Raw genomic sequence first — 12,185 nt, 5'->3', positions numbered from 1 at the left:
GGGAAGTTTGATCTGCCAATGGAGGGGGTTGGTCTGACCAGTGTTCTCAAACTGTTATCTCTGAATGATCCCCACCCAGGTGCTGGAGGAATGGTGCCTAGGGGTCAGTGGGCAAATCCACAGGTCTCCCTCCCCACTTAATTCGGACAAGTGCTCATACAGCTTTACTTAAAGAAAGGATTCTCCAGCTACACAGTTTAAAACTACTAGACCAGACAGCTTTAAAGTTGCCTTCTAGTTTAAAAAGATGTATTTGAATGCTTCGATTCTGATGAGCTTTGTGCTATTTCTAAGGAATATAACCAAAATGATGGAAGCTTAGTGTTTGTAACATAAATCCAAGTACAACTAAACAGCAATGAGAGCTGACTCCACAGGTGAACTTGCAAAGGACTGCGTGGTCTCCAGTGAGGCCACATACCGAGAGGAGGATGCACAGTCTAAGTGGGGTGGGGGGGCAGTTTGACCCGTGAAAATTGCCAGTTACATGTTAGATGCCTAAACAGTGTCTGTTTAGTAAAGATTTCCACTTACTTCAGCGTGACTAAGTTAGAAATGGGGAATAAGCAACTGCAGGGATCAACCCGAGAGAACGAAGATAGTCCTGACTCCGCAACGTAGCCTGTAGAATTGGTACAGTGAACAAAGGATCTTGCTTTAAAAAGTGGACAGCAAAATTTGGGGGTGGGGGAGAGCGACAGCGTCCTGTCATGCCTGCTGTTCTCATTTTGTTCAGAAAGTCCATCGCATTCCGGAGCAACGAACTTCTGAGGAAGCTCAGAGCTGCTGGTGTTGGGGACAGGCCAGTGATATGGGTGTCACACAGCATGGGAGGTCAGTGTGTTTCATTGTTGCCAAGCCAGCACTGAGTTGTCAGCCATCGGGCTCAGCGGAGTTTCTGCAGCTATGTAATGGTGGCCCCTTTTCCCCTGAATTAATGTTTTTGGCAATAGCTCAGAGGTTTAAAATGACTACTCTCCTTCCATACTATTTGTTTTTCTAGAAAGGGATGACTAGTAACAGATCATATAAAAAGAAAATAAGAAAATAAAAAGAAGCAAATGAGTTTGCCACTTAATGCTTTCATGAGGCATTAAGCGTGGTAATGAGTAAATGTCAGAAGCTGTCCATGGCATGTATAAGCCCGACTTGTAAATATTGCTCAGCACACAGGGCTGGTCCCAGGGCCCCCCTTTCTTCCCTGCTTCTCAACCATCGTTGAGAGTCCGTCGTTGCTCCGGTGCCCACGGCCCCAGCCCCCTCTGGCCTGCTTTCCCCTGGCCAGAGCCCGCGACGGCGGTGTGATTGCAGGGGTCGGCTCGTTGGCCCTCATGCTTGCTTGCTAACCACGTCTCCTGCTTCTCCCAACCCTCTCCCCCAGTCCAGCTCTAAATTTTTACCATCCCCCTCACAGAGGGCCTTTGTACAGCTCCTGGCCTAGTTTATCTGACAAAATCCTCAGGATTGCTGGCTCTGCGTCTGGCCTTCGGGCCGAAAGGCGGATGTTAACACTTTGTATCCTCAGAGACCCACTGTTACCCTCCATGTTACCTTGGGTTTCCCTGTCAGCTCTAAGCCCAGGCTGGGGGACAGGAGAGAAGGTGCATTCCTAGGTGCATTCTCCCACAGCAGCTTTGTTTTCTCCATGATACGAGAGTCTGTGTGTTTTAATATTAGTACTGTCTTAATGGAGTGGTGGTTAGTGGGCTACTGTGGGCTGGGGCAGGGGCCTGGCCGTGCACATTCACGTTGATGGGCACTCTACGTGCAATGCCTGACCTTCTTCTCTGGGAGAGGGCATCCTGTGAAGTAAGAGCTGCCTTACAAGTGAGTTTCTAGAATCTCGCCTGTGTGCAGCTTTGTGCTGCATGTTTTAGAGGCTTAGGAGCATGACCACCGCTGCTGCTGCTGCTGCTGCTAAGTCACTTCAGTCGTGTCCGACTCTGTGCGACCCCAGAGATGACAGCCCATTAAGTGTTAATATTTTAAGGCCTTGCTTGTTGGACTACAGAGAATAATTGTTTCAACTTTTTTAAAGAACGCATCTCTTTCTGTATTCTTGTTTGCCTTTTTTTAAAAAAACAATGAAGCGAAGGAAACTAGCTTACACACTTTTTTTTCCTTCTCTATCACTAGGTCTTCTTGTCAAAAAGATGCTGTTGGAAGCCTCAAAGAAGCCAGAAATGAGTACTATTATAAACAATACCAGAGGAATAATTTTTTATAGTGTCCCTCATCATGGATCCCATCTGGCTGAATACTCTGTTAATATTCGCTATCTTCTCTTTCCCTCTTTGGAAGTCAAAGAACTCAGCAAAGGTAATTCTTTCTTTCAAAAGGAAATTGGCATTGTATTAACACCAAGTATATAGGAGAAGGAGAAGACAGTTTCTAACTTGACCCGTATTACCTCATTTTACTGTTTGTATATTAGTTGTGTTTAGACTATCACGGAAAACTTTTAGTTTGGGGTTAATTTTTCTTTGATACCGTCCCTTTTTCTTCTTAGCATTATTTTCTCAGGTGGTGCTAGTGGTAAAGAACCCACTTGCCAATGCAGGAGACATAAGAACCGTGGGTTCGATCCCTGGGTCGGAAAGCTCCCCTAGAGAAGGAAATGACAACCCACTCCGGTGTTCTTGCCTGGAGAATCCCACGGACAGAGGAGCCTGAAGGGCTGTTATCATTAGGGTCTCAAAGAGTCAGATACCACTAAAGCGTCTTAGCAAATTTTTTTTAGCACACATTATTTTCTCAAGAAATACAACAATTTTAATACTATCTTAAATATTTACAATTTTAAAAGATACATAATGTTCTGCTTTAAGTATTATTCCAAATTACCAATGAACTGTTTTTTCCTACAGGTTTGGAAAATCAACTATTAAAATATACATGAGCTTTAAAGATATTCACCATATTAACTATAAGGCACTATATTTATTTTGGGTTAATGAGCATCTTCTCTCTCTCTGGAACACCTGCTATGAGAATTTTGGGACCCCTGGCCTGAGCCTTAATATGCCATTGTCCTTTTGCTCAGATGTTCTTTTTTCTGCTTTATGGAGAGTTATTGGACTTTACCTTGAAACCTTCTGGTGAATTTTATTTTATTTTTTTGCAGTCATATTTTATTTTCCAGCAGCTCTTTCTTCTGTGATCCATTTTCTTTCGAAATCATCCTAAAGATACCAGAGGTTTTGTTTTAACTGTCTCCTGTGCTCAGGTTTTCTGTCTGCTCACCAGGTCTCTCTCCGGTGGCAGGCTTTCCTCTGAGACCTGGCGCCTCTTGGTTGCCCTTTCATATCCGAGGATCGGGGACAGGTGCTCTGTGATTACACACAGGCTCTGCTGGTGAGAGGTGTTTCAGGATGCACGCGGGCGTGTCAGCCAGCACACTGCGGGGCCCTCTGTCCTACATACCACACTGCCCTGGGCTCTACTTCCTGTCAGCCGGTAGCATGAGAAACTTCTGCCGTTGCTACCGGCTCCTCAGTTCTCGGTTGGTTTTAGCCCTTTACTCTCATCTTCTTGGCTTCTTAGGAAGCGAAGAAACTAAGCCACTATCTTGAATCAGAACCCTAATTTCCTCCCCAGATTCGCAAGGTTGCTGCATTTTATTATGAACTAGATACACAGGACTTGTCACGTTCTCGTTCTCTATAATTCTACAGATTCTCCCGCCCTTAAAACACTACAGGATGACTTTCTGGAGTTTGCAAAAGACAAAAACTTCCAGATGCTGAGTTTTGTGGAAACACTACCGACCTACATTGGTAGCATGATTAAACTCCACGTGGTGCCCCTGGAATCGGCAGGTATTCACTCTTTTGAAATTTGTTTGACCTTAGATTCCTGGTAGATGGTCATTATAAACGTCAGCTTTTAGGTTCAGTTTCTCAGTTTTTAGAAGACAGCTTTATGAAGATTTAGATTCTGTTACTCTGTTAAGCCACAGATTAAAATTTCTTGGCAAACATTTAACCTTGGCATTTCCTGCCCCCCTTTGATTTAACTGATTAGACGGCACAGGTTAACTGGCTAATGCTGTGTTAGCTTCCACACTGAAAGCTGCTGCCTTCTGGTAAGAATCCAGAACTTTTCTATCAGCCCGATTAAAAGGAGTATTTCATTTAACAGACTGAGAGCCACCTTCAGGAACCATCAAATCTACTAAAGGCGGTGACGCTTAGTAAATAAATGGATGGTACACGGGGAATATTCAAGCAACAAAGATTTGGAAGGAAAAAAACTAGTGTGAAGTCTCTTCCTGCTCCTGGGATGAGGGGCTTGGCCAGTACCCACTCCTGCAGCCCATGTAGGCTCCTTGAGGGCAGGACTCAAATCTCCGCTCTCCTTGCAGCCTCCTCTGTTCCTCTGTGCATAGTAAACAGCGTGGACACTCCACTCTCTGAAATGCTTTCCCCTCATCTGGCTAACTCTTGAGTTTGCTCATCAGACTCTTTTCTGATCACCTCAGAGGCTGAGTCAGGTGCTGTCCTGGTGGCACTGGGGGCTCCGGGCAGCCAGGTGTGGAGTGTATCTGAAGCGCCTGCCGATGGGCCTTCTCTCCTGCTGCGTTAGTGATTATCTAAGTAAAATGAAAAAGGCTTGATACCCTGTAGTGGAACCTGAAGAGACTTTGCCTTAAAGTAATATGCCATGAGGTGAAGGGTTGCTGTTTGGTAGTTGAAGAACCTGAAGAGTTCAAAGAACAGTGGCTTTTTTTTGTCTTTTATGATGACTTTGGAAGCTTAAAGCAGAATTAGTATGGTGGACCAGCTGCAGGCAGTGACATAGCCTTGCTATGATTCTGTCTACCTCTTCTTCTGTGTCACTAGCTGGCCTGTCTTCCTTCGTAACCTCCACCTCACTTGCTCACCAGGCTGGCCTCACTAGTACCTCCTGGCATGCCCAGGAGGTGGACTTGGCTAGGTTGAAACATGGAAACCTCACCCAGGTCTCCCAAGCACCATGTCATCTCCTTCCCTGGTAGAGTGAGCATGGAAGGTCTGGATATAGAAAGGATTCTGTGTGAGATGTTCCCATTCTTTTCGTCAGGGCAAGGGAGCTCACTATCGAGTTTCTCATAGTAACTCCAGGAAAAGAAGTGGTTCATAGAAGTGTGGGATAACGTAGGAATAGTCTGCAGTGTATAAAGGCTTTGAAGATGACAGTGCTCAGGCACAGCTCACTGTTAGATCAGGAAGCAGGCAATGCACACATATGCAGGATTTATGAGAAAAGCATGGAAGTATAATGGCACCGCGTGAGACTCCGTCCTGTCATGATTAGGCACATACAGTTTAGCTAGAGTCAACTGTAATTTCCTTTATCTTTTAGAGATCTATCACAGCCAACTTGACATTTACATCTACCCATCTGGTCTCTTTCCCTGTTGACAGGGGCAGCTTAGACTGCCTAGACTTCATTGACATTTCTGTTTTCTTTAGATTTAGGCCTTGGAGATCTAATTCCTGTGGACGTTAACCATCTGAACATTTGTAAGCCAAAGACAAAGGATGCTTTTTTGTACCAACGTACCTTACAATTCATCCGTGACGCTTTAGCGAAAGACCTGGAAAACTGACAGCCGTCTTCTTCCCTTTTCATACGTGAACACAGTGTAAGAAACATGCTGTTCTTTTTTTTAAGCTCTACGCAATCATGCAGACATAGTCATTGTGGCATCCAGGTGGCTTGGAGTACGTCGCAGGCAACAGACTACTGTTCTGTAAAACACAAAGATACAAGTGGCAATCAAGATTGGAGGGAGGGCTAGACTGGACTGTTTTGAGTTAAAAAAAAAAAAAAACAACTTCCTGTGTGCCAGTTTATTTTGTGTAGCGTTGTCCCTGGTGATAGGGAGCAAGCTGCTATGGCTGCAGAGCATGTGACCTGTGACTTTTGCCATCTGTGGCCATCCCTGGCTCATGCCGGGAGCAGCACGGATGGCTTCTGCAGGGAGAGCCATCACCAGTTTACCATAGCAACGCCTCTCGGAGGGAGCCTGAAGTGCAGAGAGAAGGAACTAGAACCTTCAAGACTCTGTTTTGGGTCTGGATTTCCATGTGCTGTAAATTTTTAAAACTTTGTCAGTGTAAACCTTTGTCTAGCGTGTTGGCTTTGTTTTACCTCTTGTCATCCATGGGTCAGTTCCTGGTAAGTTTTTATTTTCATATTGCTGAGAACAAGTATTTTTCAAAGAGTTCTACCCTATAATAATTCCTTCCAGACTGTAGCTCCCTATACTCTTAATTTTTCTCAGATAAGAAGAATAAATACATTGTTGATCAGAGTGTGAAATAAAACTATTATAAGCCAATACATGTATTAGCAATAGTTAGTATCAAGATTCTCATATTCATTTTAGCAAAATAAAGTATACCTTTCCTTCTTGCTCATTTGGAAGTGGTATTGTCTCTAGCATGTGAGAAATAGGAAATAATAATATTGATGACTTTTTGAAAAATAATTGAAAAATACTTATTGAAAAATAATTCACATACCATAAAATTCACTGTTTTAAATGTACAGCTCATGGATTTTTGGAGTAGTTATAGTTGTGCTGTAACTACTGTGCTATATGACCACTGTATAACTGCAGAACATTTTATCATCCCCCCAAATCACCCCGTACTCACCGGCAACCACTCTTCCTCTGCTCTGCCCCCAACCCCTGATAAACACGCATCTTTTGGTCTCTATGGATTTGTCTATTATGGACATTTCATATAAATGGAATCTTACAGTGGAATGGAATGGCATCTTATGTGGCCATCTATGTCTAGCTTCTTTCTTTCAACATTTACTTGTTTTAGTTGTGGTACGTAGCATCTTCAGTTGAGACGTGGCATCTAGTTCCCTGACTAGGGATCAAACCTGGCCCCCTGCAACGGGAGCACAGTGTCTCAGCCACTGGACTACTGTGGGAGTCCCTAGCTTCTTTCCCTGAGCATAATGTTTCCAAGTCTCATCCATGAGATAACATGCATATATGTAGTACTTTGTTGTTATTATATGGCAAATAATATTCCATTGCATGGATGTACCACATTTGTTTACCCATTCATTAGCTGATGGACATTTAAGTCCTTTCCATGTTGGGGCTATTATGAATAATGCTGCTGTGAACATTCATGTACAAGTTTTTTTGTGGAGATGCTTTACATTCTCTTGGGTATATACTTGGAGTGGAATTGCTAAGTTATGTTAAGCTTATGTTTACCATTTTGAAAATGATGGCCATTTGTAGAATGGGATAGTCAAAAGCTAAAACAAGTACAGCATCTGAAGGTAGACAGGGGTCATCCATAAGCTCTTAACAACATCTAATTGTTCAATTATGCAAGGACCTAACAAGTGACTTATCTTATTATCCTGCTACAGAGAACGTGCTGGTTAGCTGTCAGCAATAAGCTAATGGGATCACAGGGTAGAGGCGTAGGTGTGTTTGGTTCATTTTATTTATTTTTTCTGTTTTCCATGAACCATGGCAGATAAACTATGGTTGGAACATCTGTTCATTAACGTGGAGTAACAGAATGAAACTCCACTTCATAAAATCTCGATATAGCTATTATAGCTGTGCTTTAAAAATAAGGTCTAGGAGAGAGATCCAGTGTACTTCTGAATTACTATAGTTTCTCAGGCAAGCCACCATTTCTGTTTATTCTTTTTATGAAGTGGATATGATATGCACAGATTTACTTCAGTCTTGTGAGATTTAAGTCAATAATATTTTAAAAATAATCATCACCTGAAAAACTTCTAAGAACACAATGTATGAAAACATAACGCATTTGAAACAGTTTTAAACTTAGACCATCAATAAAATGGTTCTAGCTCAGTCAGCCTTGTTTAAATGTCCTCTCTGGGAGAGGATTTCAGGCGAAGTTTCGACTACCTTTCCCCTCATGTGAAAAGTCGCTTTAAATGACTCACCCAGGAGGAAATAAACAATACAGGCGTGTTAGCAGACTCCTGAAAGCACAGTGTAAACAATTCAGATGATGATGGATAGCTAGTTCTTCTCATCTGTAGCCCCGTCACTTCCTTCTGGTTTCACTGTCAATCCTAAAAGTCGAGGGCACCGAGTCCCCCTGTGCTCCAGCATGTAAATGTCGCCACAGAAAGAGACTGCTCATCGAGCATCAGGATACCTTTCTCGATGCTGGCTTGGCCATTCAGCCAAGGCTACACCGACAGCCGGAATATAGTGGAGGACGTGGCCCTCGGCTCAGTGGGCACGCCCGTGGTGTTGGGTGCTGGCAGACTTCTTGTTGAGAAAGGCGATACAGTAATACGGTAATGTGTCTCTTGAAACTTGGTTCATAATTTATGATGCCCCTCAAATTACTTCTAATTCCTAAAATTTGAGTTTTAGGCATAGCCTCCTGAATTTTCACATCTTTGTAATATTTAATATGTTAATGTTTGGTTTGGTTTTTATTGACATTTGGTATAAAAATTATGTCCATGAAAAAAATTTAAGCATGTTCAATAAATTAACTTTTAATTAAAAAATTAACACTTTGAAAGCTCGTAAGAATTTCAGTGTTTATTCTCCATCAAGTCCATCTCTCTTGTTTCAGACAGTTCATTACTTTTCATTCAAGCAGGACCTTTTTCAATGGACTCCTCCCCACACAGGATTACTATCAGATCTGTCCTCTCTCTTCCAAGGGTCCCAGAATCCTTTTCCATTTCTATTGCCCAGTCTCTGATTCTGATTTTCAGATTAGGCCTAATTGGTTCCTCATCCTGCTGATAAAATAGAACTGTAATTCAGTGAACCTGTTTTGAATACTTATGCACCAGGTGTTGCTTTATACAAGAATGTGTGCTCAGTTGTGTCCGACTCTGACCTCATGGACTGTAGCCTGCCAGACTCCTCTGTCCATGAGATTTCTCAAGCAAGAATACTGGAGTAGGTAGCCATTCCCTTCTCTAGGGGATCTTTCTGACCCAGGGATTTAACCTGCATCTCCTTTATTGGCAGGCATTTTCTTAACCACTAAGCCACTTGGGAAGCCCCTTATATAAGAATACAAGGTAGCTTTATTTAGCCATATTTTAAAGATAGGAAAACTCAGCATTAAAATAGTCATAAAACTGGCCCAAAGTCTCAAGAGCTAGTGAGAGCAAAGGTTAAGCCTAGGTTTTATTTTAAAACCTATGCACGTGCATTGCAGGGTTTTCATAGAACATTTAAAAGATTAACTTTAAAAACTGACAAAACATCACAGTAGTGGGCAATCTAGGACTTCCAAGCTGATCTTAGAATTTCTCTCCCTCAATAGCTTATTAAAAGGAGGGGGAAGAAAAAGGAAAAGTGGAAAATAATTCAGCAGCAACTAAAAAAAATGAAAGGACTAAAAGCTGTCATTAACTTTGAAAAATGATAGCTAGGAAAAAATAAGTGATATTAGGGAAGAAGGTTGACCTCAAGATTAATACAGTCTTGAGAACTGTGATAAGAGTTCTCTATTTTGTAGAAAAAAAGAGGAAGGCAGTCTTGAGCAAAGTTAAGGAATAAATCTTGAAGTTGGAAATATCTATAATTGGACATGTAAACGTGGGTGATGGGGCAGGCAGAATCAGCCAGGCTTTCTCTGAAGCCCTCATGGGACTGGTAAGTTCTAATACTTTGGCCACCTGATGCTGAGTCCACTTATTGGGAAAGACCCTGATGCTGCGAAAGATTGAAGGCAGGAGGAGAAGGGGACAACAGAGGATGAGATGGTTGGATGGCATCACCGACTCAATGGGCATGAGTTTGAGCAAGCTCCAGGAGATGGTGAAGGACAGGGAAGCCTGCCGAGCTGCAGTCCATGGGGTTGCAAAGAGTCAGACACGACTGAGCGACTGGATGACAACAACATGGGACAGAGGATAAGAGTCCAGGGGAAGTGAATCCCAAGATAGCCATTAACAAATCCTCAAAAGAAGTGGGAGAGGTCAGATCTTGAAAGAAAGATAGTATAAAGCTCTCCCCAGGGGTGCTATGGGGGTAAACCCTTGCCCCTTCCCACACTCAGATAAAGGAAGAGGGGATGAGCAGTAACATCAAGCAGGGATGAACAGGAAGCAGCTTCAGATAAGGTGGGAGTTTCAGGAGAGTTCACCCTCCATTTAGCAGGGCAAGTTTGTCTGGATGAAGTTTATTATACATAAGATGAAATGGCATGATACTTAAGAAAGCAAAATATACTGATGGCTGAGGATTCCATTATAAAAGGAAATGTAATCCTTGAAGAACACAAAGAATGATGAACAAGGGAAAAAGAGATTGAGAAACAAATTGGAAGCCCAATCAAGACAATCACAGGATAAAGCAGAAACCACATTAAAGAACGGGAGAGACACGGATGAAAATCCTCTTAATAGAGGTTTGGCTTAACGGTTGCAGAACCACAATGAATGCAGAAGGAAAATTAGAAGAGAACAGTTAAGTCACCATTCAGCTACAAGGTAATAGACACAGTCAACATAAACTCAGGGAATAGGGACCTAGATGTTTTTTTGGCAAGTTTGGTTATTGACCAAATCCTGGCATATAAAAAAAAAAAAAAGAAAATACTGCACTTTAAGATGCAAACAAAAATCCAAAAACCAATAATATGACCTCATGTTAGAAAAGAGTGATGTTGGAAAGAAAGAATTGTGCTCAGTTGAATTGCCCTTGACATGGGTACCAAAGTAACGGACCAACATGCTCAAACCTGGAGCTCAGGGAATATTGTTAATCAGTTCTTCTAGTTCCATCCTCTTAGATTAATTTCGGGTAAATTAAGCTTGATTCTTAACACTGACATGGGCTTCCCAGGTGGCTCAGTGGTAAAGAATTCACATGCCAATGCAAGAGATGCGGGGTTGATCCGTGAATGGGAAAGATATCCTGGAGTAGGAAATGGCAACCCACTCCAGTATTTTTGCCTGGAAAATGCCATGGACTGAGGAGCCTGGCAGGCTGCAGTCTTCGGGGTTGCAAAGAATCAGCATGACGACGCACACATGGCACGCATATACAATGACATACGGTAGATGTTTATCTAGGCCGTATTCTGAGGTCCTAATCCAATAAAATTAGGAGGAGACAATTTCACAGTGCCAAACAAACTCTTAACTACTGGAAAACTGCACAGCCTCCCTTGAACCAAAGAGAAAATAGAAGCAAATTACAGGGCTTCTCTGGTGGCTCAGTGGTAAAGAATCCACCTGCCAACGCAAGAGATGTGGGTTTGATCCTCGGGTTGGAAAGATGGAGCAACTGAGCCCATGCACCACAACTATTAAGCCTGTGTTCTGGAGCCTGGGAGCCACACTGCTGAGCCCATGTGCCGCAACGAGTGAAGCCCGCGTGCCATATATATATATATACACATATATATAGCTCCTGCAAACAGAAATCCACAAGCCACAACCAGAGAGCAGCCTCTGCTTTCCACAACTAGAAAAAAAGCCTGCACAGCAACAGAGACCCAGAACAGCCATAAAGAAAAAATGAAGGAAGCATAATTCTTTTTTTAAAAAACAAAGCAAATTGCAATCTAGATATTAATGAAAATGAGACTTTCGTGCCAATGTGTGTAGGGTGCATTTAAAACTACAATCAGGGTAAAATATATAACTTTAAATGTCTTTATTGTTGAGCAAGACTAAAAATAATGAAACCCAGTATGAGCTTTAATTAAGAAATTAGGAAAATAACAAAACCAGAGAAGGGTGCAAATGAAAGATTTTAAGTTAAAATTCATTAAAAATGTTTTAAAAACTGACATAAAAATAAAAAGTAGGAAATATAAATACCAATGCTGTTATTTGAAAATGTCAACAAAATTGATAACACCTTGAGAAACCCGATTTAGAAAGTGAAAGCGACGGTTATTTAACAAATGGCATATATTTAATAAATGGCATAGGGTAATTACCCCTCAGGAGCATGTCAGACCCCCTACCTCACACCATTTATAAATGATGTTCCAGATGCTTTGAAGCACTGCTGTTAGCCCAGGCAAAGCCTGTAATCTTAAGCATGCCAACACTCAGATTTATTTAGGTATTTTTGCTGCCTGCTACTTCTATTATCTACATATATAGATATAAATCCTAAGAATAGAATAAAATCCTAAACTGTCGTTTAAGGTGCTCTGACAGTCTCCCATTCGCTCATTCTTTCCATG

General features: G+C 42.1%; 1 protein-coding gene across 1 annotated transcript in view; it reads left to right on the top strand.

Annotated features, from left to right (window-relative positions):
* Nucleotides 1-5,841, top strand: part of SERAC1 (serine active site containing 1) — a 39,645-nt gene extending 33,804 nt beyond the window's left edge. The window contains exons 14-17 of the mRNA XM_052645933.1: nt 737-834; nt 2,137-2,319; nt 3,675-3,818; nt 5,454-5,841. Coding sequence (XP_052501893.1) covers nt 737-834; nt 2,137-2,319; nt 3,675-3,818; nt 5,454-5,590 — 562 coding nt within the window. The 3' untranslated portion in view covers nt 5,591-5,841. The remainder of the gene's footprint in view (nt 1-736; nt 835-2,136; nt 2,320-3,674; nt 3,819-5,453) is intronic.
* Nucleotides 5,842-12,185: the final 6,344 nt, after the last annotated feature.

Source organism: Budorcas taxicolor, chromosome 9 (genome assembly GCF_023091745.1).
Source record: "Budorcas taxicolor isolate Tak-1 chromosome 9, Takin1.1, whole genome shotgun sequence".
NCBI classification, from domain to species: Eukaryota; Metazoa; Chordata; class Mammalia; order Artiodactyla; family Bovidae; genus Budorcas; species Budorcas taxicolor.
This window is presented reverse-complemented; position numbering and strand designations above follow the sequence as displayed.